Consider the following 27,676-nt stretch of genomic DNA (forward strand, 5'->3'; position numbering starts at 1 on the left):
CGTACTTGCTATCCTGTCTGTGGGATGGAAAGAAAGAAAGAAAAAAATGTTTTATTTAACGACGCACTAAGCACATTTTATGTACGGTTATATGGCGTCAGACATATGGTTAAGGACCACACAGATATTAAGAGAGGAAACCCGCTGTTGCCACTTCATGAGTTACTCTTTTCGATTAGCAGCAAGGGATCTTTTATATGCACAATCCCACAGACAGGGTAGTACATACCACGGCCTTTGATATACCAGTTGTGGTGCACTGGCTGGAACGAAAAATAGCCCAATGGGCCCACCGACGGAGATCGATCCCATGCCGACAGCGCATCGAGCGAGCGTCTTACCACTGGGCTACGTCCCGCCCCGTCTGTGGAATGGTACATATAAAATATCCCCTGCTACTAATGGAAAAATGAAATACATGAAACAACATCTTTTTCTTTTAAATATATTTTCGGGTTAATAATTTAACATACATAGACAACATACATGCAATTTTTTAATTCAAGCGGCCTCAGGTAAATGAAAAAGAAAGGAAACTAACACACGTCACACACACATACACACACACACACACACACCCACCGATGTAAATCTTGGGTAACGGAAATGCTGATTGGCTGATTTGCTCATCTGCCACCCAGATGTTTGCAATCTTGTCAACACCTGTAGAACGTGTTGTAGTTTTTAGTTGTTACTCTCAAACATTCTTTGACGGTCTCGAGTAATAACCGTGAAACCATCATTTTAAAACAAGAAATGGATGCTTCAATACGCAAACGGGCCAATGAAGGCAAGAAAAAGATGCATGATATGCTGGATAGCATGAGCGAGTCTGAAGAAAACGAGTCGCTTTCGAAAACCATTCTGAAGTTAGCAACTTGCAGTGCAGCTGGACTATTGTTCGGAATAGCAATAGAGAAAGGAAGAGGTTATTGCTGTTTGTTATCTAAAATCGTCATACTGGCCAACAAACACTGTTTTTTTTTTTAAGTAGCCTTAATAGACAATCAAAAGTCGTGTCACGTTAGTTCCGGTTTGTTTTAAAGTCGCCTGTCCTTGCTATTAGGCAGTGTAAAATATTTTCTGCTGTTGGAGCCTTTTTGTTATCTTACACATTACTAATATATTTGTGCTTAAATTATCAATTTTGGAATCTTCCAGGTGTTTCTGGTGTTTATATACTCTTCAAAAGAAGAAACGCAAAACCACATTGTCGTAACATTTGGAGAATTGATTTAATTATTGAATGGTGAGTCCGATAATTACCAAATGTTGCAGGATTGTTCACAATTCACTCTAGTCCATTGTGAGTAAGTGATAGGACACACCACCAAGGTCAAGGTCATCTGGAGTCAATACCGGGTGTGGCCTCCGCGTGTGTTGACAACTGCCTGGCACCGCCTGCCCATTGAAGCAACCAGAGTACGGATGACGTCCCGGGGGATGGTGGCCCACTCAGCCTGCAAGGCTGCTGCCAGCTCGGGCAGGGTCTGGGGCTGTGGTTGTCGCTGTCGGAGGCGTCGGTCCAACTCGTCCCATAGATGCTCAATTGGGTTCAAATCCGGTGATATCGATGGCCAAGGAAGGACATTAATGTTGTTGTTCTGTAGGAAAGCCGTTGTGAGACGTGCTGTGTGAGGCCTGGCATTGTCATGTTGGAACACTGCGTTGGCGTTGGCCATAACTGGAACGATGTGTGGCCGGAGGATCTGGTCAATGTAGCCCTGTGCATTCAGGTTGCCCTGCACGTGGACCAGGTCAGTTCTGCCAGTGTGTGAGATGGCTGCCCACACCATGACACTACCCCCGCCGAATCTGTCCACTTCCTGCACGCAGTTTGCCGCATAACGTTCACCACGACGCCTATACACGCGACATCTTCCATCATGACGTCGGAGCAGAAATCGGGACTCGTCACTGAACCACACCTGTCTCCATCGCAGTTGAGGCCATTGTCGATGAATCTGGCACCACTGCAGTCGGAGTCGACGGTGTTGTGGTGTTAAGATGACACCTCGAACTGGACGTCTGGCACGAATTCCTACCTCACGTAGGCGGTTTATACTGTCGGTGTTCATGTTGCACGTGCAGACAACGCACGTGCAGTGGTGACATGGTTTGCACGTGGCTGCGTTTTTGCGAATATTCACATTTTGGAACTTTATTGTACAGTAGCTGTGTTTTATCGAATGTAACCGTGGGAATGTGTTTGGGACATGCAATGACCTTATATTCACAAAGCATGAACCGGTAGGAAACATAAAATCGGAGTTATAACCCATTTGTACCCTTTTGCGTTTCGTTTTTTTGAAGAGTATAGTAGTTAAAATTGTTTTAGGTTTAGGTTGCACACCACCTATTATTTTTTCAGTGCATTTCAGTGCAAATATTGCTTCAGAATAAAATGTGTAAAAATTAACACTACAGTGAAACCCCTCTAAACAGAACACCCTCGGGACCAAGTAAAATGTCTGGCTTTAAGAGGTATTCAGTTTAGAGAGGTTAACTTTCTGTACTTATTTTTGAAAAAGGACTGAAAAATGTCCGGTTTTGAGAGAATTCTGGTTTACAGAGGGTCTGGTTTTGAGAGGTTTCACTGTATATCAAGACATAAATGATTACCACTTTTTCAACCTACAATCATTTGTAAAGTTACATGACAGTTTTTTAAACCTTAATTTGACCGTGCAGGGGGTGGGACATAGCCCAGTGGTAAAGTGTTCTCTTGATGCATGGTTAGTTTGGGATCGATCCCAGTTAGTGGGCCCATTGGACTTGCTCGTTCCAGCCAGTACACCACAACTGATATATCAATGACATTGGTATGTGTTATCCTGTCTATGGGACGGTGTATATATAAAAGATCCCTCGTTTCAAATGAAAAAATGTAGCAGGTTTCCTTTCTAAGACTATATGTGAAAATTACCAAAGGTTTGACATCCCATAGCCAGTGATTAATAAATCAATGTTCTCTAGTGGTGTCATTAAACAAAACAAACTCTTTAGTTTCTTATGGGGAATTTTACACCTATTGAAATCCATGGTAAATATCACGAGAGATGTGGTGCTACAAACTGCAATTGGATATGACCTAAATTTAACATTTAATGGAAATAGAAGAATGACATTGTGTGAGAGAAAAAAAAATAATAACAACTGCTTAAAGCCGCACACCCTAGTTCCATCCAGCGAAAATAAATTATAATTTGGTTAATCTACAAACCTGTAACACACTTAGATCACGTTTTTATCAAATGGAGTGAAAAAGCAGGTTTTATATCGATAAATACCATGGGAATCCCCATGTCCAAATTGCTTGAAATAATTTTGAAAGTTAGTATTCTGATGTCACCGGTAGATGTCACTCGAAGCACAACAATGCCTACGTCACAACAAATTTCACAGACTTGTGGTGCGTTCCTTTCACCTCTCCTGGACATGTTCCAACTGTTCTGTCCTGGTTGTATCCCCTCTCCAGATATCGTAAGACTTAGCAAAATTATTGGTTTTAAGGGTTTGTAACGTTTTGTATTGAGACACTTACTTGTCTGAACTTTATTGTTACTGAAAATGTTCACGAACTGTGAAGAAAAATCTCACAAATGAACAACAACAAATCGGATGTTGATTGCGTGAACCGTGCACAAGAAAACAAACCGAACCAAAATGATAATGGTCACGTGGTATACCAACGTCTGTGACATTGAAATGGAAATATCCCCTCTAAAAATAGATTAGACCTTGTCTGCTCAATGGTTTTTTCTCAGAGGCCTGTGCCATTTTATGAAATACGAAAAATGCATTTTGTGGTATTACAAAAACCAGGATTACCAGGATTACCAAAAAACACTTCAGGTGAATGGAAATGTATATTCTAAATAATAAACGGTAAGTAAAGTGCAATTTTATTTGTGAAAAAATGGGTTTAATAGCGAAAAACAATGCCGTAATGGTTAACAACTAGCCGTTACTAGGGTGTGTCCCTTTAAATATTAAAAATACATCATCAGAGATTGCAACTTTAATAAAAAAATTCTGCAAATTAAATTTAAGCTATAAATCATATGGCATTATACAAAATGCTTTTGTCTTCAAAATCTTTTAATCTGTTTTCTTGTTATATTTCAGTGTTTGAGCCACTTGTTATTCAAGACCAGATGACAATGGACAGATTTATCATGGTGAAAATGTTTCTGTCAGCAGTTAGTTCAGGTGAGTATACCACAAAAAGAAGTCAGTTCTTTATTTTAGCCTTTGATCAGCTCAAGGGCGAGACATAGCCCAGTGGTAAAGCGCTCACTTGATGCGCAGTTGGTTTGGGATCGATCCCCGTCGGTCGGCCCATTGGGCTATTTCTTGTTCCAGCCATTGCACGGAGACTGGTACATCAAAGGCTGTGGTATGTGCTATCCTGTATGGGATTGTGCATATAAAAGATCCCTTGGTGCTAATAAAAAAGAATATCCCATGAATTGGCTACAGCAGGTTTCCTCACTCAATATCTGTGTGGATGCATTATAACTGTAAATAAAATGTGTTGAGTTTGTCGTTAAATAAAACATTTCCTTCCTTGATTGGCTGATGAGAGTGTTTCTTGTAAAAAAAAGAAAGGAAAAAAGGTTTAATGTGCACAGAATCGGGCACTGTTCAACAAGTCGTTCAAAAGCACATTTGACAGGACTTGAAAACTGTACAGTGTTAAACTTGGAAATTTGATGAATTATTGAATGAAATACATTATCTTGATGTAAAAAATAAATCTCATTATCTATGCATATTGCTTTTCTTGTTCCAACCAGTGCACCACAACTGGTCAAAGGCTGTGGTGTGTGTTGCATTAGGAAAGATGTAGCAGGTTTCCTCTAATGACTACGTGTCAGAATTACCAAATGTTTGACATCCAATAGCTGATGGTTAATTAATCAATGTGCTCTAGTGGTGTCATTAAACAAAACAAAATTTCAACTGTTTGTATTGCAGGCATGTTCAGTTTTTCTGTACTTTCAATGATTCCTGCAACCCAGAAAAAGTTTCAGCAGGCAAGTCAAGTCTTCATCAGCGGTTTCTCAGATAAAGGATTGTTCAGCGTTGGAATCGGTGCGGCCATTCTAGGAGCAGGGATGACCATCAGTGGATCTGTAAGATGGCTTCAGTTGAATTACGTTTCATTCTGATAATATTTCAGGGGTCAAATTTTAATTCTCAGAGGAATGGCAAGTGTTGCCTTCAATTTAATATCAGAAATTAGAGAAACGAAGGCAAGTTTGGAAGGGCATCAAGGAAAGCATTTTCTTTTAAAAAGGGGAGCACGAAGGCAACTTACTTTGTATTAAGTTTTCTGAGACAAAAATAATTTCACCCTAGTGACTTGGACTCTTGCCTATGCAGTTTGTTGGGATATGGATGCCTTTTATCATATTACCAATAATATTTTGTACAACATGGAATATATGGGAAGAACATGGCTGTAAAACAAGCAGGGCACCATGTCTTATTTTTTGGGATACAGTGGCAAGTAAGAAGGACAACTGTGGCACTTGACGTCATTGCTGTGATAAAATTTGAACAATGATATTCCATTCAATTAGTCCAAAATTTATTATATCTGTGAAATATATCTCCAGTACATGTGGTTCAAGCTCACTTACAGTGGCAATAGGTCACATGATTCATCACCTTTGATGGACTCATTTTTTTCCCTGTCTCAAATTGTGCCCATGACTGGTACATCAAAATAATGTACTGTCCTGGCTTTGGGGAAATAAAAAATATCCATTGCTATTTTCACAAGTAATTTGTGTGTAAGCAGCAGTTTTCCTCCCTCCCTCTCTGCCTCTTCTTCCCTCCCTCCCTACCTCTCTCTCTCTCTCCCCTCTTCCCTCGCTTTCTTCCCCCCTCTCCCTCTCCCTTCTCCCTCTCCTCTCTCACCCGACTCGGTAGTAGAAAACCTTTTTTTGCATCATAATTTTATTATTTTTCTTTTAATAGTGTATGGATAAGAAATAATTGTGAAAAGTAAATATTTATGGTCAATCAAAGCTACAATGCTGGGGATCTGATTACTGTTAACACAGTTTTGTTTACTGGTGATCTGATCACTATTTCAGTGTGTTCTAATGCTTTCTGATTGTTTTTCAGTGTCCAGGAATGGTTCTTGTACAAGTTGGTGCCCAAGTTCCTAATTCATGTAAGACGAGAATAATTGTCTGAGTTATGGATGGATGTCTGCTGTAAACAAATACACAGAAGTGTATTGCTTTTGAAACTGAGTCATTAGTCATTCAATTAAAGGACTAACCTTAAATAATTATGTTTTCTGTTTTTATGGCAAATTGTAAATGTGCAGGGCAGAAGCAGGTACCAACCAGTGAATAACTGACAATTAAAGTACCTTTATGTAGGCCTGTTAATAGATTTATTCATGTTTTTCTAAAACATATTTTATTGCATGCATATATATTTGTTGTTTTTGATGATAATTTCAGCACATTAATTATTTTAAATATTATTCAGTCTCTGTTATAATTACAACATTACAGTAAATATTAACCCGTTTCCTGCCGTTGACGTGTATACACGTCAAGCGTCATCACAATGACGTCACTTTGCATTATTTTCATTTAAAAATCGTTTTCTAAATTAATTGTTGACATTTTTGTCAAAAACAAAGTAAGAAAATGTCAATAAATAGTCTTAGAATGACATATCCAAATATTTGCTAAATTGTTGCTGTACATCTTATGTCTTTTTTTAAAACAAAAAATACCCGTCAAATGGTGCGTGCTATTGTTTGTTATTGTTTCTTGTTTTTTGGTAGCGGTTTCATTTATCTCTACAAAGTTGTCATAATATACTATTATATATGAACTACATTATGACAGTTGCATTAAAATAGAACAAGTATCACTTTTAATGCCTAAAAAAAGTTGCAAACACAATCAAATAGTTGTAATCCGAGGGCATAAACAGTCATCGAAAAGCGCCATTTCCCTATTTCTATTTATAAACAACAGGTCATGTGACAGCACATTTCCCGCCATACAATTTGACAGCAGTAGTATACATTGCTTGCATGTGCTGCTAACTGTTTTCATTAATAATTACAGCAGACGATATTCTAACTAGCTACATGTATGTTTGCTTGAACAGTTACGTCGACTATATGATCGAATACGTACATGTGCTCGGTGTTCGTCGTTGTTTTGTTGTGTGTTGTTTTTCTACCAGTTTTTCCTTTTTCCTTTTCAACATGACATATTACATTCGCATTGGTATTAATCACTACCGAGTGGATATGTATTTGTTTTCATTTTTTAAAAATGAATTACAAACGATAGGTTAAGAATATCTTCTAAACTAGTCTGGGGAATACCTTGACCTACATTATTTTCAATAACCAATCGCAAAACATTCTCGTTGCGTGTCACACATAATTATGTGGCGCCACCGGTTTTTTGTTTTATTATTGAAATAGATTAAAGCATGTACTATACTGTACCAGTCGCGGATCCAAGGATTGTGTGGGGGGGGGGGGGGTGCCGTGCATGGCTTTTTACGAATAAGTTGGCGTATAGGCTATAAGCAGTGAATGTTTTGTAATTATGTTTGTATGGTGGATGACAATTTTTAAAAAATCAGGCATGTGCGCTGGGATTTTAGGTAGGGGCGTCTAGAGAGCGAACTTTATAGGGGATATGTATTGAATTTGGTTTTGGTTTTTTAATCTGCTCGAGCAAGGGACCGGGGGGGGGGGGGGGCAGGGGGGGAGTAATAGAGATAGTATACATATTTTTAGTGTCTATGTAATGTTGGACACAATGTCCACAAGTTACAAATATGCGTTGATGGTAGTATGTGCATTTGACCCTATTATTCAAAAACAAAATTGGCTGTCTACTTAATTCTTTTTCTAAATCTAGTAGTATGGTTAATAGATCACACCATAGACTTAAATTAAAAGCAAAATATTAATTTTAAATTAAAGTTTTCATAATTATTAATAAAAAATGGTATATTGAAAGTTCCAGCTGTTGCCATGGTAACATAAATAATATAACTGACTATAAAATGTTAGTGTTATGCAGGTGGATATTCTTAGTATATATGTGTATAATTTCATGCTGAAATGTCAAATGATTTTAATAATATTACCAGAAATGTATAATAGTTAATGTTGGAAATTATTTTCATAATTTACCAAAATGTGTTGATAGCCGAATGCGCATCTGACCCTATTTTTCAGAAAAAACGCGGTTGTCAACTTAATTTTTTCTTTACATCAAGCAGTATGGTTAATACATCACAGCATAGACTTAAATTAAAAGAAAAATATTAGTTTTTAATTAAAGTTTTCATAATTATTAATGAAAATATGGTATATTGAAATTTGCAGCTGTTGCCATGGTAACATAAATAATATAACTGACTATAAAATGTTAGCGGTGATGGATATTCTTAGTATACAGGTGTGTAATTTCATGCTGAAATGTCAACTGATTTTAATAATATTACTAAAAATGTATAATAGTTAATGTTGGACATTATGTTCATAATTTACAAAAAAGCGTTGATGACAGTATGTGCATGGCACCCTATTATTCTGAAAAAAATGGCAGTCTGCTTAATTTATTCTTTAAATCAATCACTATGCTTAATAAATCACAGCATACACTTAAATTAAAAGAAAAATAGTAGTGTTTTATTCATGTTTTCTTAATTATTAATGAAAAAATGGTATATTGAAATTTGCAGCTGTTGCCATTGTAACATAAATAAAATAACCATCTACGAAATGCTATCATTACGTAGGTGGATCATTATGGTATATATGGGTGTAATTTCATGTTAAAATGCCATGGATTTTAATAAAATTACTAGAAATGTAGAACAGGTGAAAATTCTTTAAATTTAGCAAAAAGAATGCGGCAGGATAAGGGTTAAGCAGTATTTTTTCCTTTGAAAGTCATTATGGCAAGGGAGATAACTCCTGAAACATTTGTTAAAAAGGGAAATTTGATGTAATGAAAGTGACCCATGTATGAACATATTGGTTGTCGTAATGGATATGGGTAATAAACATAGAATAATAAACAAATTAGTAGTTCTAATCGAGCATATGTCGCTAGTGCAATAAGTTTTACTTGTCATGAGCTTAACTGAACACCTCACCACTTAAAGGGATATACCCTAGTTTTTAAACACTAAGACGTATTTTTGACTATTAAAGCCGTTTTTGATAACTGCAATCATACTTCACTTAGATTTTATTGTTTAGATTATCCATTTTTGTACATTCAAAGTGTTTTTGGTCATCCTGGTGTTTTTAATATCGCAAAATGCCTTTCTCATATTTTTAAAAATGCACGTGTGTCTGAGAAGTAACAGTTATGGAGTTGAGTTTTAGTCTATTTTTAGAGGGTATCTCACCATTTCAAAGTCACAAACTCATGTTTCACTCAACTGTAACTTTATTTTCGGGGGCTGAAACTAGGGTCTGTCACTTTAAGTGGAGCTATCACTCTGACTGTCCATCATTCCCATAAGACTAGCTCAAGGTTAGTATTTAGCTCCAAAAGTTCAAAACATTTTTTTCCTTAAGTCACTGCTCAGTATGGTAATATCTTGAATGTTCCCCGTAATCTCAGTTAGGGAAGTAATTAATCACTCTGGGGCGGGACGTAGCCCAGTGGCAAAGCGCTCATTGATGTGCGGTCTGTTTAGGATTGATCCCCGTCGGTAGCCCCATTGGGCTATTTCTCGTTCCAGCCACTGCACCACGACTGGTGTAACAAAGGCCGTGGTATGTACTATCCTATCTTTGGGATGGTGTATATAAAAGATCCCTTACTGCTAATCAAAAAGAGTAGCCCTTGAAGTGGCGTCACCGGGTTTCCTCTCTCTATATATCTGTGTGGTCCTTAACCATATGTCTGACGCCATATAACCGTATATAAAATGTTGAGTGTGTCTTTAAATAAAACATTTCCTTCCTTAATCACTCCCCAAAACAAAATTTCATGTCACGGTCTGTATCCGGTACCGAAGAACTATGAGTGATCACTATGGTAATCCTGTTTCTTATGTTGCAGTGTATACGTTTAGTGGGGCCCTAGCAGGAGCACTGTTGTATGGATTTATTGAACCAACTGTAGTACGTCTCACAAGACCACAATACCCACTCAGGACCCATTAGTAAGTAACAAATTATTTTTGTCTGTGTGTAACGTGTGTTAATTAAAATAGAATTGTTCAATCCACGTCTCTCTCATAGGCTTCAGAAAATGCCAGCATCTAATGGGGTGGGGAGAAAATTCGAGCTGGGGGCTGCTGGAGAAGCTGGCAAAAGACAGGCAGCAGTGGTGATCTCTGGTTACAGCCTTATGTGCTTCTTAGCATGAAGGGGGTTAAACAATGGGGTGGGAGTGCAGTTAAATATTAATTTGTCTTTTAACTGAAGGAGAGGGCAATATATAATTTTCAAAGTTGGGGTTGGGGGGCAATTCCTATCTTTCATTAACTGAAAATTTTTGTAATACATGTTGCTTCTTGTGGTTTATATTTGGAATTATTCTTAAGACCGTAACAGAAAAAAACTGCTAGAAAAGATTATACCCCAGAAATTGTTATTTATTAGGCTGCAGGCAACAGATTTTGGCAGTATTGCATCCGCTACCATTGCTGCCTTTTTATGCTTACAACCAAGCACCTTATTGCATTTAGAAGATATACATGTAAGTACCTACGAGTACCTACCTTTCTCGACCATTTATGTTTAGTTAGAGCTTGTTCTATTTTTCAGCCTTCATAAGTACTTGGGGTCTCCATTTTCTGTTGTTGCACTCCCGTTTGGGGCTGTCATGGCTGTGATCGTGTTTGGATTAGAGTTGTTTGCCCCTTGGAAATCAGAACTGCCAGTAAGTGGGCCTATTTTTCTAGATTATAAATCACGAAAATAATTTGTCAATAATTGTCAATTAAGTTTAATTAAAATTTCAAGAAGTGATCCTACATGTAGTTTTCATCTGGTCATTAATTGAGTACTTATAATATTTTATTATCCACATTGTTCAACATAACTGAGTTAATAAAAACCGTATGTAGAATGTGTAATAACAAGTGTTATGACGTTTCTTCCCCAGTCCTAACTCAAACTGTGAAATATGATATCATTTCGTTGTTTTCTTCTAGTTGTGGCTGAAACATTTTGAGATGGTCCTCATTATTTATAAAAAAGAACCCTAACATTAATGATATGAATAATAAAGAAATTATTACACTTGCATATAAGTTGTACTGATTTTACAAATCTTGCTCAGGCAATTGAAATATCCTGACAAACATTTCTTATAATCAGTATATAGCTTGTATAATAATATCTATTTTTATCAACAGTAAGGACCGATTATGTATTGTATACAGTTGTTGTAAAACTCCAGTTAAAACAGTACCTAACAGTTTGGGTAATGTTATGATATTATGAATTGTAACCAGACAAACCATGTTAAGACTACCCTTACGCTATCGATCAGCAAATGCTATCACAACATGTACCTCATTTAATTAACTAGATTTTGCCACCATAGATGGTATTGGTTCATGAAATTCCAGGTCTGGGTTCAATGTACACACTTACTTATATGTATATTGTTTTTAATTAATGCATCTGGTAAATGTCAGTTTTATAGGTCACATATCAAATATTATTTTTACTAAAGTTAGCTTTTTTCTGACAGGCACGCCAGTTAGTGGCTGCTGGCCATGCTTTGTTAGTTGGTGTAAATTATCCCACCTCTTACTCAGGGCATCACAGAAATGGCCAGATGTGGAGCTAACATATAACACTACAGCAACAAAATAATGTATCTCTTTTTAAAATGTTCTTATTTACATTTACATACTTACCATGTTCTTTGTATTGTTCATATTTAGAAAAATAAAGATTATAATTGTAACTGTATTTTGATCAGTTTATAAAAATTATTCTATCTTGCCATATTATTTTCTATTTTATTCATCTTACTTTTGTCTCCTATAATACAAAATTATTTTAAAATACCAATCTAAGTTTTGTAAAATGACTATCTTAATGCAAAGTTTCTTTGTTTGTGGATTTTTAGAAAAGTGTGGTAGAGTCTGGGGGTATGGCTCTAACAAGAATTGCATGGCCGCCGTTTGTAGCAGGAGGTATTATTGGTTGTCTACAGATTCCTGTGCTGTTGGCAGTTGGTGATACTCTTGGTTAGTAAATGCTGTATACAGTGGTGAAATACATTTTGATATATCATAATTTATAAGAGATCTTTCATATATTTTTCAATTGTTATGAATCATATAAAAATATATGTTTAGGAAATCGTACAAAAATGTAACTTTGGGATTTCTGTAGGAAATGCTAGTTCACACCCAGTCCTGCTTTAACCTACCCATCCCATGTCCACATCCATCCCATGTCCACATCCATCCCATGTCCACATCCATGCCATGTCCACATCCATGCCATGTCCATAATCTAAACCATAACCATACCCTTGCCCATTCCCATGCCCATGCTAATACCTTTACCCATGTCCATGCTAATACCCTTACCTATGCCCATTTTCTTACTCATGCCCATGCTCATACCCATACCCACGATCATACCCATACCCATACCCTTACATGCCATTGCTCATGCCATTAATGTTGCTCACACCCTTACCCATAATGATATTGATGTACTTACATGTAGTTTGACACCCAGTAGCTGATCTCTATTTTGTGCTGGGGTGTCGTTAAACATTCATTCATATCCTTACCCATACCCTTACACATACTCTTACCATGCCAATGCTCATACCATTAATGTTGCTCATACCCTTACCCATAATGATAGTGATGTACTTAGTTTAACACCTAATAGCCAATCTCTATTTTTGTGCTGGGGTGTCATTAAACATACATTGAATGAATGAATATTTAATGACACCCCATCCTGACCCATACCCTTAGCATGCTTTGCTTATGCCCTTACTACTGTTCATACCCGTATACATACTCTTACCATGCCATTGCTCATGCCATTAATGTTGCTCATACCCTTATACATACTCTTACCATGCCATTGCTCATGCCATTAATGTTGTTCATACCCTTATACATACTCTTACCATGCCATTGCTCATGCCATTAATGTTGCTCATACCCTTATACATACTCTTACCATGCCATTGCTCATGCCATTAATGTTGCTCATACCCTTATACATACTCTTACCATGCCATTGCTCATGCCATTAATGTTGTTCATACCCTTATACATACTCTTACCATGCCATTGCTCATGCTATTAATGTTGCTCATACCCTTATACATACTCTTACCATGCCATTGCTCATGCCATTAATGTTGCTCATACCCTTATACATACTCTTACCATGCCATTGCTCATGCCATTAATGTTGCTCATACCCTTATACATACTCTTACCATGCCATTGCTCATGCCATTAATGTTGCTCATACCCTTATACATACTCTTACCATGCCATTGCTCATGCCATTAATGTTGCTCATACCCTTATACATACTCTTACCATGCCATTGCTCATGCCATTAATGTTGCTCATACCCTTATACATACTCTTACCATGCCATTGCTCATGCTATTAATGTTGCTCATACCCGTATACATACTCTTACCATGCCATTGCTCATGCCATTAATGTTGCTCATACCCTTATACATACTCTTACCATGCCATTGCTCATGCCATTAATGTTGCTCATACCCTTATACATACTCTTACCATGCCATTGCTCATGCCATTAATGTTGCTCATACCCTTATACATACTCTTACCATGCCATTGCTCATGCCATTAATGTTGTTCATACCCTTATCAGGGCTCACCCTGGATCAAAAATACCTGTAGCCAAAATATTAGCCAAATGGAATTTTTATTAGCCATATTGAAAATGCTTTAGCCAAATTTGTTTTACGCAGTACTGTATAGAGTATTTATATATGAATATGAAAATGTATCTTTTTCAGCTAATTGTGTACAAACTGGAATAAATAGGAATAAAAAAACCTCAATGGGGGTAGGGGCAGTTAATATATTACTTCGAGTTTTTTCAGTGGGGGTGGGGTTGGGATGGGGTTAAGCAATATCTTCAGAGTCTGAAGCCATTACCCCATACACCCACCCCCACTTCTAAGGCCTATGACATTAAATTAACAAATATACAGAAATATGGGGGTGGGTGGATGTTTATGGACGGTGTTGTTTTTTCTTTCTTCCTTTTTTCCCAAATAAAAATTTGAGAGCTTTTTTTTTATATATATATATATATATATATATATATAGAACTCATTATTTCTTTAAATAGCAATCGTTATGTTAGTTTATGTATGTTACGTTCTTCCAAACGTTCGCGAACTATTTGATTGGTGTTCGTCGTGAAGCGTACAAACCAGTCTAACGAACGTTTTGTTTTCGCTCGGTCTGGCTGAACTCAGACCTTGAGATGGCCTACATGTCTTTAGGCCCTGAACTGGCATGTGTATTCAAATTGACACACATTGTCGGGCTGTTTTTATTACTTTGATTCAAAGATTTTACAAAGTAAAAATAACAAGTTACAGATCTTCCAGACATTGCTGTCATACATGTTGAATGCATACCGTTAAAATTAATAACCGTGCATGACACCGTTTCTCGTTGCCGGTCGCGAGGTCGCTAATTGAATATTTGGTAGTATTATTATGTTTGAGGTGTCGGAATGATTATGTAACCATTTGTTCACAACAGAAGACAGAAAATGGCTTAGCCAAAATTTTAGCCACCTGCAAATTTTATTAACCGTTTTTTGTAAAAATTAGCCAATGGCTAATTTGGCTACCGACAGCGCGAGCCCTGCCTTATACATACTCTTACCATGCCATTGCTCATGCCATTAATGTTGCTCATACCCTTATACATACTCTTACCATGCCATTGCTCATGCCATTAATGTTGCTCATACCCTTATACATACTCTTACCATGCCATTGCTCATGCCATTAATGTTGCTCATACCCTTATACATACTCTTACCATGCCATTGCTCATGCTATTAATGTTGCTCATACCCTTATACATACTCTTACCATGCCATTGCTCATGCTATTAATGTTGCTCATACCCTTATACATACTCTTACCATGCCATTGCTCATGCCATTAATGTTGCTCATACCCTTATACATACTCTTACCATGCCATTGCTCATGCCATTAATGTTGCTCATACCCTTACCCATAATCATATTGATGTAGTTAGTTTGACATCCAATAGCCAATCTCGATTTTTTGTGCTGAGGTGTTATTAAACATTCATTCATTCATACCCTTACCCATACTCTTACATGCTATTGCTCATGCCTTTACTGTTGCTAATGCCCATGCCCGTACCCATATCCGTATCCAGAATGAGTGTTCAGCCCACTGGTGTGATGTAAGGCTACTTACTACATGCACTTCTTTCTCTCAAACCATTAACCTCAGTCTTAGTCTAGCAACAGACTAAATACTGTGAAACCCTCTCTAAACTGGACATCCGTGGGACCAAGTATTTTGTCCTGTATTAAGAGGTATCTGGATTTCAGGGATTAGCATTGATACAACATTTTTGGATATACTCTGTCATATTCGGCCTTATACAGATAATATTCCAATAAAGAACCTTTGATGTAAAATATTTTAATGTTTGCTTATATAATTTTAAAACTTGTAATGGTTTTAAGTTTATCATCAAGTGATAGTTCAGTATGACGACATTTAGCTGAGAAAAGAAATGTACATTGTGTATAAAACATTTATTTGCAGGCAGCAGTAGTAGCTACTGCACTGTAGCATCACAAATTTTGGTCTCATCACCTCTTCAGAAGATGTCACCGTATCTCAGCAAGTTCAAGTCGGGCATTTCAAACTGGTGGCAGGTAGGCTACGTGCACATTAATTTTCAGTCAACATGTGTTATCTGGTCATCGTAATTTCAGCTGATTTCATCATAATTTCTGTCATTTCGTTTTTAAATCTATTTCCTCTTATGCTTCAAATTATTGCTTTTGTTCTATGTCTAAGACGTAGCCCAGTGGTAAAGCGCTCGCTTGATGCGCGGTCGGTTTGGGATTGATCCCCGTCAGTGGGCCCATTGGGCTATTTCTCGCTTTAGCCAATGCACCACAAAGGCCGTGTTATGTGCTATGCTGTCTATGTAATGGTGCATATAAAAGATCCCTTGCTGCTAATTGAAAAGAGTAGCCTATGAAGTGGCGACAGCAGGTTTCCTCTCTCAATATCTGTGTGATCCTAAAATGTGTTGAGTGTATCGTTAAATAAAACATTTCTTTCCTTGTTCCATTCTTCATGGGATGTCAAAAAGAAAAAAAAATCTACAAAAAAGAAAGTTATTTGGTTTAGTACTACCTAAACAAAAAGTTCCTTTTCTTTTGGCCAGGTGCTTTACATTGGAGGAGCTATAGCAGGTGCCTGTTTCTCTGCTACTGCATCTGGGACCATCGGTCAGGCCGCCGGCCTCTCTCGCACAGCGGCATTCTCCGGGGGGGTGCTCATGGTGCTCGGTTCAAGGCTAGCTGCTGGTTGTACAAGGTGGGTGTTCTCAAGTGGTTTATGAGGTGGGACCTACATGTAGTGCAGTTCGTAGAATGCTCACCTAAGTTACTTGGGTCAGTGGATCGAATCCCCTCGGTGGATCCATTCTCCTATTCTGGTTTTTTCCCCAGCACCCACGACTTGTATATCAATGGTCATGGTATGTGCTGTCCTGCCTGTGGGAAAAATGCACATGAGAGACAAAATGCAGCAGGACTCCTCTGAAGACTACCTAGCTATCACAACTACCAAATGTTTGACATACAGTAGCCAATGATTTATTAGTGATGTTATTATTAAACTATACATTTCTGTAGATCATTGGGGTGGGAAAAGCGTAGCCCATGAAGTGGCGACAGGGGGTTTCGTCTCTTAATATCTGTGTGGTCCTTAACCATATGTCCGATGCCGTATAACCATAAATAAAATGTGTTGAGTGCGTTGTTAAATAAACCATTTCCTTCCTTCATTGGGGTGGGGGATACCGTGTTATTCATGAAAAGCAACATAGGGAACGTTTATCAAATTCATTGGTTTGAGGAAAATAAAAATGTTTATCTATTTTAATTAATATACTTGCTTTCGTTTTGTTTTTCACAGTGGTCACGGTTTGTCAGGAATGGGTCTTCTGTCGTTTCTGTCCATGCTTGCCATACCTGCAATGTTCATGGGTGGTATGGCCACAGCTGCTGTTGTGAAGATATTCTAATGTTTGTGTGTTTAAAATTAACATTATGACAATAACAGAGAGATGATTGCAAAGAACACTCTTGTAACATATCATTAAGACATCAGTAGTCTAATACCATTATCATTACCTGTTATCTTGTGAGCAAAGTATATCTCAAGGTCATGGCATAATTTTTGCCAGTAACAGCTAATTACCATTATCTCAAGCTATTTGTTTCGATCCATTCAATATGGAACAGTGTTCAAGCTTAAGAAAATGTTTTACTTGCCCTTCAGGTAAGTGTTGACAGCATTTTCACTTGCCCTTGGGGCATTTTCGCTTGCCCGACTTAAAGTTTTTCAAATTGTAAAGTACTGTATAATACTTTATTTTCGCGTGGAATTTATTTTCGCGTTTTTCGCGCGTGAATGAAATCCGTGAAAATATATTCCATGCGAAAATAAACTTTTTATAAAGGCTGACAAAAAATAAAATAAAATGTAGTCTCGTTCAACTATACCGCATTAGTTTCCGATGTAGTAACAAAGCGATGCTCCCTCCTGTCACGGAACAAACCACAAAACACAAAAGCTGTTTAAAACTATAATCAAGAACATGATTGTAAGTACATACATGATAATAAAACAATACTAACACTAAAAAGCTTTATGCTGTTTTCCTTCGCATGTGCTAGCGATCAGTTCATTGGACAGAGTCTACGCGTGTTCAACGACGGAAGTAAACGCGCATTATCACAGTATATTAAAAATGTGTAAGTGAAAAAATCCGGACTGGGCTATGTTCAGATGTTTCACAATTTTATTTTTATTTTTGGCCTGTTAGCCAATCACAAACCGTTTTGAACTAGTATTTTGACGGCAATAAATATTGTTTCAATCAAACTTAAGTTACTGAGTACTAGTAGCTTGTGCCTTCAAATTTCGTTTCGTTTGTTTTCGGTTTTTGTTTTTATAACAATTATAAGGACAATAAAGTCTTGATTGGTTAAAGCAGGAAAACTATTATTTTATGTGTATAACACTCGTGTGTACATGTAGGATTAGTTCTCCAGATTAGCGTAACAACCGGCAAAACTAAGTTCCGTTTTTAAAACAAAATTATTGACATCTGTACTTCGTTTTTTTTTTATTGATAAGGGTTGGGAGATTCGCGAAAATAAATGTTTGCGAATTGACCCATTTTCATTAAATCGCTAAAATTTGATCCCGCGAAAATAAAGTATTCTACAGTAAATATACTTATCTATATCCAAACAACATATACTATGAGAAAACATTTTAGTGTCGGTCAATAAAATAAAATAAAATACCATTCATTTAAAACATAGTTAGGCATGCAGATTACAATCCTTCTTTCTACCTGGACTGTCAATATAAAATTATTTTCATATACATTGTATCTTAACATCTATTAAAAAAATCAAAAATACTAGTCGGCCGGGTTAGTAAATATAAAAATACATTAGCCTACATATTTTATCACTAACCTGAAATTCTTTCCCTCAGCTTTTGTGAAAAAATATTATCCATATATAAAATAAACTAAAAAAAAAGTAGTGGGGAAAAAAAAAAAAAAAGTAGTTCAAAACAAAGTGCCGAAGTGTAAGTAAGAATCAAATGGCCGAGTTGTTTCAAATGGGTCAATATCGGAAGTCCTCAGGTAATGTCTCATAATATAATAAGAACGGCTGACATCATGGTAACTGTTTGTTTGTAATCTGGATTAATTTTAACAAACAGTTTATCTTAATTCTCATTTTGATACAAAGAAAATGTTTTCCGATTGCAGTGTTAACAGTAATCTATCTTTTGTCTCTGGGAAATTAACAAAAATAGCCGATATAGAAAAACCTACTGGAAATACCTTAAGGGTACAAATAATGAAGTACGGGTACAAATGAAGGGTTAAACAAATTGTAAACATGGACATACGCGCAGAAGAAAACATCACGTGGATGTGGTAAAATAGTAAACATGGACATACGCACAGAAGAAAACATCACGTGGATGTGGTAAAATAGGTGTTAGGTTCACAAACAAACAGTTTTTCCGAACTCTGCCTCATTTTTGCCAAGTTAAAATGGCGACGACTTTGCATTGCAAACGACACTGCGCTACGTTCAAAACATGTACCGAATATGCAGATAAACATCACAAAATGCACAAATATGAGTCGTTCGGCAGATTATTGCCAGAAGTGGATTTTTGTATTGACTCGCCTAGGAATTATTTGTTTTTCCATTTCGGACAAGCTGGGCTTAAAATGGCAAAATTGGAAAACCAAAAGTATGTTTTTTTCTATCTCCATGATTACAGTTTTCGGTTTTTCTTCTATAACCAAAACTGAACTGATTCCACGGTTAATCACACATCACAATGATGAATATAAATCTGAACATTCAGTTATTCCACTGTGACTATCAATAAAAAAATTGTTGCCAGGTATTTTCAGTTGCCAGGGGCGATTGGGTGACTGTTAAGATCGAACCCTGATGGAATAGTGATCAAAATTTAACTATATTTATGTATACACCCACATATACAGTAGAATCTAATAGGCTCGAACATTGTTGGTGCATCAAAGCGCATCAATCAGACAACCTCGAATATTTCCGTAAAACCGGCTTCGGCGAGATTGTCCAATTGACTCATGAGTCGTTCTTTATTATGCTGCTGTAGAAGCTTTTGCGACATGTTGACAATGTTGAGAAAATATGGAATATCATATGAAATATGATTGACAAAATTATATAATAGAGCATATATAAAACTGGGACATGATTGTCAGTGTTCACGAAACGGTATTACAATGATAATAGTTATTTTTTTTAAAAGTCTGTGATTACAGCTTGTTTGGCACAACTAATTTTTAAATCATCTTTCACATGCTCGTTATGCACAAAACTTATCTGATCCAACACAAATTCACTGCCTGGTTTTGTTTAGAAATATCCTCATAGTATATTGCACACTTCAAAAGCTTCAGTCACACTCAGTTCTTTAATATCCTGATGACTGCTGCCTACCATCTCATTGTCCATCTCGTCGTCATTCTCTGCATCTGAGTTTCTTTCAAGAAGCACATCCTCAAGAATGTTGTCATCCGTCGTTACTGTACATGTCGGATTATCAAGATCTACATGGATGAATTGCTGGACATCTCTTAATACCGAGTTCTGCCAGGCGTGCTAGAGGCAAGTCTTCGTCTGGCTCGCCGTCGTCTTCATCTTCATTCACTTGGTGTGACGAAAACAATTGTTTATTGTGTTTTGTGTCACCTTACGCCAGGGCTGCTGCATCAAATACATTGCATCCAGTACCATAATTAGCACGTCTGTGTTTCTGTCTGCTGCGTCAAGCTACTTCATGATCAAAAGTCTTTGTAGTGGTTTTTCAGGTTGTTTATCATGCCTTGGTCCATGGGCTGTGTTTGACTGGTTGTGTTAGGTGGCAAAAAGATCAGCTCAGCTCCTGCATAAATTATTTGTTATGTTTCTTTGGACGACCCTAGGGGTATTCAAACAACCAGCACCAAAATAAAAGGGTTTAATAGAGAGAAAAATTGGGACTTTGTTCTTGGTTCGAGAATACCGGTATTTTTTACTGTTGGGCATTCAAACCAATGAGATTCTACTGTAGATAAAAACCTACTGCATAATATGCTTTAAATACTTAATATTTATATTATAATGTTGAATTTTTCTTGACAGTTGTACATACAGTTTGTTCTAACATTAATATTACATGTTGTATGCTTTGTGTTATTGTGGTTGCTTTGGGAAACTGTTTGCAGAGATATTAGTACAAGACACACACATGATACTTGGTTCATCTTTACAGCATTTCAGAAAGTATATTCATATAATATATTTGTTTATCTCATCTTCATGTGAAATACTCTAATTCATCGGTTATTTAGCCTTGGTCTCAACCCTTATACCCTGCATGCAGGGCCGTACCCTGACCAAAATCCATGGGGGGGGGGGGGGGGGGGGCACTAAATTTTATAAATAATTTTTAACATACTATGCTATTACTGGAGATATATAAAAAAAAAAAAGGACAAGATTATCCGGAGGGTACGGCCCTGGCATGGGCGGAGTCAAATCTCTTATACCCCACCCGTAACATCGGACTATTGTTATTGTATTAATGCACCATGCAAAAATTTGTCTGTTACAAATGTAAATAAAGCATGGCTGTCAAACGATTTGCCAACCGCTTGGAAAATTAAATTGAAGAAAAGCAAGCATTTTAATGTGGCGAAGCATTGTAATAATACAGCTAATTTTGAATTTGAATGACATCAGTGGCATTTGAGTGATGTATAGCCAATGATGTCACTTTACATCTTAAAATAACACTAAAGTGGGTACATAACATTGCTATTGAAATTTTTTTGTTTGAACATTATTAATGCACCTGGATGTGTTTGAAGAAAATCTTGTAATTAAACATGTCGGCAAGATACATTTGTTGTAGAAGCATCACGAGGGGTTTATGGATTTTTATACCTTCTGTATGCTCTTGTACCCATCACCTTCAGCTCGGGGTACTAAATGAGATCACTATAATATTAAAAATCTAGTGCTATGTATCTGATTTGATGGGATGTGTTAAGTTATGAAGCTGTCTGTCCATCCATCCATCCATCCATCCATCCATCCATGCATCCATCCATCCATCCATCCATCCATCCATCCATCCATGAATGTATTTTTTTGTTTATACTATCCAGTGCATGCTTATCATGCATGATGTGCAATTCTTGCTGCCAACACTTGCATGGGGCTAAAAAAATTATAATGCAGTCGACTGAAAGAAAGGTGCTAGTACACCATGCTAGATAAACTAGGCACACTGTAACTAGATCATAAAACAAATATTTGAGAAGTGAACATTTCAGATAACCCATTTTATGTTACATAACCTGTTACAACCATCTAAATCATGTCCTCAGTTTAAATGACAAATGCAAAATAGGTTACACAGAAGTAGACTTTAATGCGTGAAATGATTGTTCCAGAAATTATTATAGAAGCCTGTAAAAGAACTGTTTTGATTGGTTAGTTTGTCTTGTTCAGGTTGCAGGTGGCATTTGCTATGTGTAGGCTACATGTATGTTACATGATATATCAGCCTGTAAAAGGACTGTTTTAAAAAAAAAAACCCCCATGAATATAGAATAATTATAGCACTTTTTTTAAAACACTGATTTCACTTGAAAATATTCTGGGTCCTTTTCTTTAGTAGATGGGGTTTTTTGGACACTCTTCTAAAAAAAAAAAATCAGTCTATGGAGTAAACTTACCCCAATGATGAATTTTCTTGACACATTTATATAATTTTAGAGTGACATGACACTAAATCATCATGTGACAGTAAATCATCACTTAAAAATGATAGAATAGAGTAGAAGTTTAACAACAGATGTTTGTTCTAATACACGTACTAGTATTTACATGCCAAGTTTCAAATTCATGTTGTGTCTGGGCTTTTGTTCTTTTAAAAATGTTATATTTTATTTTTTATACATACACTTTATTTATATTGTAACATTGTTTTATAATTATAGTACTTTGTTATTTTTTAATTTTATATTTAATTACGTTCATATTACTCTTGCTGCAGAGTATTTCTGGATACATGTTTTTGGTTGTCATTTGCCAAAAATTGGAAAATAATACACTGTAGATCCTGAAATGAATGCAATCATAATATTAATGCAAAAAATGCAGGTTAGCGGTAGTGTTCATAATATGACACATTTATTTCTACGTTTTGTCTGTGTCCGATGTTAATAAAACAAAACAATCACAGATTAAAATTATAATATATTTATAAAACAATTGGCAAACAATTCATTGTCGGCGAGATGGAAAAATTGTTGAATAGTCCAGCAAGCTATGAGTTGATCTCACCAAAAACACTAGGGACTAACCAGTTTAATTAAGGTGTATACAGACACGTTAGTGAGTTGATCTCATTAAAGATGCCTGTAACTCGGAATTTAACTACAGACGTATGTTGTTAGGAAAGTAATATTTCAAAAGGAGGCCACTCGCATTAATTTCATGTCGCATTTTAATCTGGCCACCGTTACTCGCATTAATTTAGGTACGCATTAATTTCAGGATCTACAGTATTTAGAAATGTTAAAAATAAATACTTTTTAAAATAATGAATCTTCACCCTTTCACCATTCAGAACTTTGAATGATCACAAATATAAGCTTTCATAATTACTAATTTCCAGATAAAGTTTCCTAATTTTGGGATGGAGATTACTAGAAGATGATTATGTCATTAGAGGGACAGGATGTAGCCCAGTGGTATATCGCTTGCTTGATGCACGGTCGGTTTGGGATCAATCCCCAATCAGTTGGCCCATTGGGCTATTTCTCGTTCCAGCCAGTGCACCACGATTGGTGTATCAAAGGCCATGGTATGTGCTGTCATGTCTGTGGGATGGTGCATATAAAAAATCTCTTGCTATTATTAACTGAAAAATGTAGTGGGTTTCCTAGTTAAGAATATATGTCAAAATGACCAAATGTTTGACATCCAATAGCCGATGATTAATAAATCAATTTGCTCTAGTGGTGTCATTCAACAAAACAAACAAACTTTCTTTGTTTAGGAAGGGTTGGGTTATGCTTCCTTAGAAAATACATTAAAGACATTTCTTGGATTGGGGGGTCGGGGAGGGGTTGACCTCCAAGCCCCCTCTCCTCTGCACATGCACCTGACTAGAAGTGAAGAAATCAATATTTCAAGATGGAATCTCACTTTTAAAAAATAAATACCAGGGATGTTTATCATAATTTTTGTATCGCCATATATCTCAATACGTGTTCCACATATCACAATACATATATATATCATAATATATTTACAGCAGAGTCGACCAGACTTTTAGCAAAATAAAGAAAATACATTATACTGGTTTAAATTTATTATTTAAAACATAAAATGTATGGATCACTTTACATGTCATACTCATGCTTATTTATTAATTTCTGACCCTTCTTTATATATTTCCTAAATTCAACTTTAATTCTCATGAAGGTAATTTTTGTATGTTAATATTTATTTAAATTACTTGTACTTCATTCACTATGCAATATGTTCTGCTCAAAACCAGTTATCACATGCATGTAAAATTCATTTTACAGACTACTCAATCAAAACTATTTTCTTGTAACATGCACTTTTCTTGTTTTATATATTGGTCCAATCATCAAATAGAAAATCTATTTATACAGCTGTACATAACATACTGCTAGGGATGGACTTCAATATTGAGGCCTTGTTTAGGAGAGTTAAATTTAAAACTCAATGTCGATGGAAATACAAATGCATATGTTTTAATGTTTTTCCACTTATACTGTAAACTTTCTAAAGAAACAAATTCAGACATGATGCTTTCAGTTTCATCTGTGTATTTTAAAGGAACTAACTCGAGTTTGTAACTCAGTTTGGGCCCTGTATACACCAGCATCTGTGCAATCTGTCCCTTTTTCTGATTGGGCTTTTTCCATCCCATACAGTGCTCCGCGGTATATCTAAGGCCACTGATATGTGCTGTTTTCAGATTCATCATGTTGTCTGCTTCTATCAAAATGCACTACATTTACTACATTTTAAGCTCAATTATTTTAAGTATTCCAATTTCATTATTTGAAACAGATACTTGCTATTACTCGCATTTATATACATTACATTACATTATATGTATATTATTATTATTATTATTGTTTAATTATTATTATTGTTGTTATCTGTATACAATTCTGTACTTATGAAAAATAATTATTATAATTCTAAAACATTAATTATTACAATAAGCTTATGGGACAAAACTTTAATATGAGATAAATTGAAAGAAATTGAAACTGAAATTTTAAAGATAAAATTCAGTATTTGCCTCCCAAAATGGTCATATTTCAGTTCCTGCTGGCCTATCCATCTCATATGCTCATGATTATTACATACAGTAGTACAGTGAAACCACACCTAACAACCACCCTGGTTCTAAGACCACCCCGTTATAATGACCAACATTTTAAGACCGGAATATTTCCTAATTATTTTATAGTAAAAGGTATCGAGACCACACCACTATTACAGATTCTGACCAGTGAAGTCTGATGCAATGGTTGTTTTCCGTACATTTTGACCCCATATGTAATTATTTGGTAATAATTTTTAAAGTTTTCATCCACTGTTCAAATTACTGCCTTCTTAATATCATTAACATTACAACTGCAACAATGTTCATGTTGTTTACATTTTGGAAGATTATTTTGTTTCCATTTTGTGTTAGGCATCTTTTCTGATATCCTACTTTAACGTGCATCACTAGATATGAAAGTAGACATCATTCCTAAAGCAATACTCTCATCGATAAACTTTAAAACCACATAACATTGGACACTGTTTTTATCATCTGTAATTGATGTTTTAATATTTTATATGCATAACATAAGAATGCATACTATATTTTTGTACTTAAATTAATGATTTTAAAAATTGGTTTTGCTTTTTTCTCCAATTATGCTGTTTATTTATAAAACTAGTTGAACTTAGCCATGTTTATTAATTTTGATGATTATAAGATACTTTTGTGTTACAAATCTTGTATTGTCCATATCACCATCTTGGTAAATAAAATATTTTATACAGGTGTGTTGTTACACATATTGCTGTGATCTACTTTTATACATGTACATGATAAGTTACCAAGAGAAACGCCCAACCAGCCAAGATATTTTATCTCCTATAAAAAGAAACAAATCCTGAGCCCTGTATTATAAAGTGATCTTAGCGCTAAGATCACCTAAAGTGCATAAACTAAATTTGTAGCAATGCACTTAAGATAATTTTAGTGCTAAGATTGCTTCGTAAAATGGGACCCAGAACAATTAGAAGTACATTGATCAACACCTGCATGTTTCCCAGCTTCATTTACACATTTACCATAGTTTGACACCCAATAGCCGATGTATTTTTCTTGCTGGGATCTCATTAAACATTCATTCATTCATTCGCTCCAGCCAGTGCACCACGACTGGTATATCAAAGGCCATGGTATGTGCTATCCTGTCTGTGGTATGATGCATACAAAAGATCCCTTGCTACTAATGGAAAAAATGTAGCGGGTATCCTTTCTTAGACTATGTCAAAATTACTAAATGTTTGACATCCAACGGCCGATAATTAATAAATCAATATGCAAAACAAACTTCTAGCTTCATTGAAGTATACTTTTAAGCCATTACTAAATTGTTAAACAAAACAAACTTTTAACTTTTCATTCATTCGTTTTCTAGCTGTGATATAACCATTTCCTGCATGAATCTGCTGGTATTTAGGGGATAACCATTTTGTTTTACATGTACATGTTGGCACTGAATGTAGCTTGGCGGGAGAAATCAAGAAAGAAATGTATTATTTAATGATGCAGTCAACACATCAACTGCAGTTACATAGTGTCAGATATATAGTTTAGGACCACAGATAATTGGAGAGGAAACCTGCTGCCACTCTTCCATGGGATACTCTTTGATTAGCAGCAAGGGATCTTTTATTTGCATCTTTCCACAGATGGGGCGGAATTTAGCTCTGTTGGCCGAGTGCTCACTTCAGGTTCAAACCACCTCGGTGGATCCATTCAACTGATTGGGCTTTTTCTCATTCCAACCAGTGCACAACAACTGGTCAAAGGCTGTGGTATGTGCTTTCCTGTCTATGGAAAAGTGCATATAAAAGATCCCTTGCTACTAATGGAAAAATGTAGTTGGTTTCCTTTGATGACTATGAGTTAGTATTACCAAATATTTTACATCCAATAGCTGTTGATTAATTAATCATTGTACTCTAGTGGTGTCGTTAAACAAAACTTTCTTTCCACAAACAGGATAGTACATACCACTACGGTTACATAGTGTCAGAAATATAGTTTAGGACCACAGATAATTGGAGAGGAAACCTGCTACAGCCCTCCATGGGCTACTCTTTGATTATCAGCAAGGGATCTTTTATTTGCATCTTCCACAGATGGGGCGGAATTTAGCTGTTGGCAGAGTGCTCACTTTAGGTTCAAACCACCTCGGTGGATCCATTCAACTGATTGGGCTTTTTCTTGTTCCAACCAGTGCACGACAACTGGTCAAAGACTGGTATGTGCTTTCCTGTCTGTGGAAAAGTGCATATAAAAGATCCCTTGCTGCTAATGGCAAAATATAGTGGGCTTCCTTTGACAACTACGAGTCAGAATTACCAAATATTTGGCATCTAATAGTTGTTAATTAATCATTGTACTCTAGTGGTGTCGTTAAACAAAACAAACTAACTTT

General features: G+C 36.2%; 1 protein-coding gene across 1 annotated transcript; it reads left to right on the forward strand.

The window, feature by feature from the left end:
• The first annotated feature begins 608 nt into the window (after positions 1-608).
• Positions 609-17,962, forward strand: LOC121371976. The gene is made up of 10 exons (XM_041498207.1): positions 609-928; positions 4,129-4,212; positions 4,981-5,138; positions 6,139-6,187; positions 10,089-10,191; positions 10,799-10,913; positions 12,117-12,237; positions 15,841-15,953; positions 16,475-16,626; positions 17,230-17,962. Exons 1-10 carry the CDS (start codon positions 757-759, stop codon positions 17,336-17,338), a joined length of 1,176 nt encoding a protein of 391 aa, XP_041354141.1. The 5' UTR covers positions 609-756; the 3' UTR covers positions 17,339-17,962.
• Positions 17,963-27,676: the final 9,714 nt, after the last annotated feature.

Source organism: Gigantopelta aegis, chromosome 4, assembly GCF_016097555.1.
Source record: "Gigantopelta aegis isolate Gae_Host chromosome 4, Gae_host_genome, whole genome shotgun sequence".
In the NCBI taxonomy this organism is placed as follows: Eukaryota; Metazoa; Mollusca; class Gastropoda; order Neomphalida; family Peltospiridae; genus Gigantopelta; species Gigantopelta aegis.

Coding starts and splice junctions, on each gene's coding strand:
- LOC121371976 (XM_041498207.1), top strand. CDS start 757: ATGGATGCTTCAATACGCAAACGGGCCAATGAAGGCAAGAAAAAGATG. Junction 929..4,128: donor AGCAATAGAGAAAGGAAGAG/GTTATTGCTGTT, acceptor GTTATATTTCAG/TGTTTGAGCCACTTGTTATT. Junction 12,238..15,840: donor GGCAGTTGGTGATACTCTTG/GTTAGTAAATGC, acceptor ATTTATTTGCAG/GCAGCAGTAGTAGCTACTGC.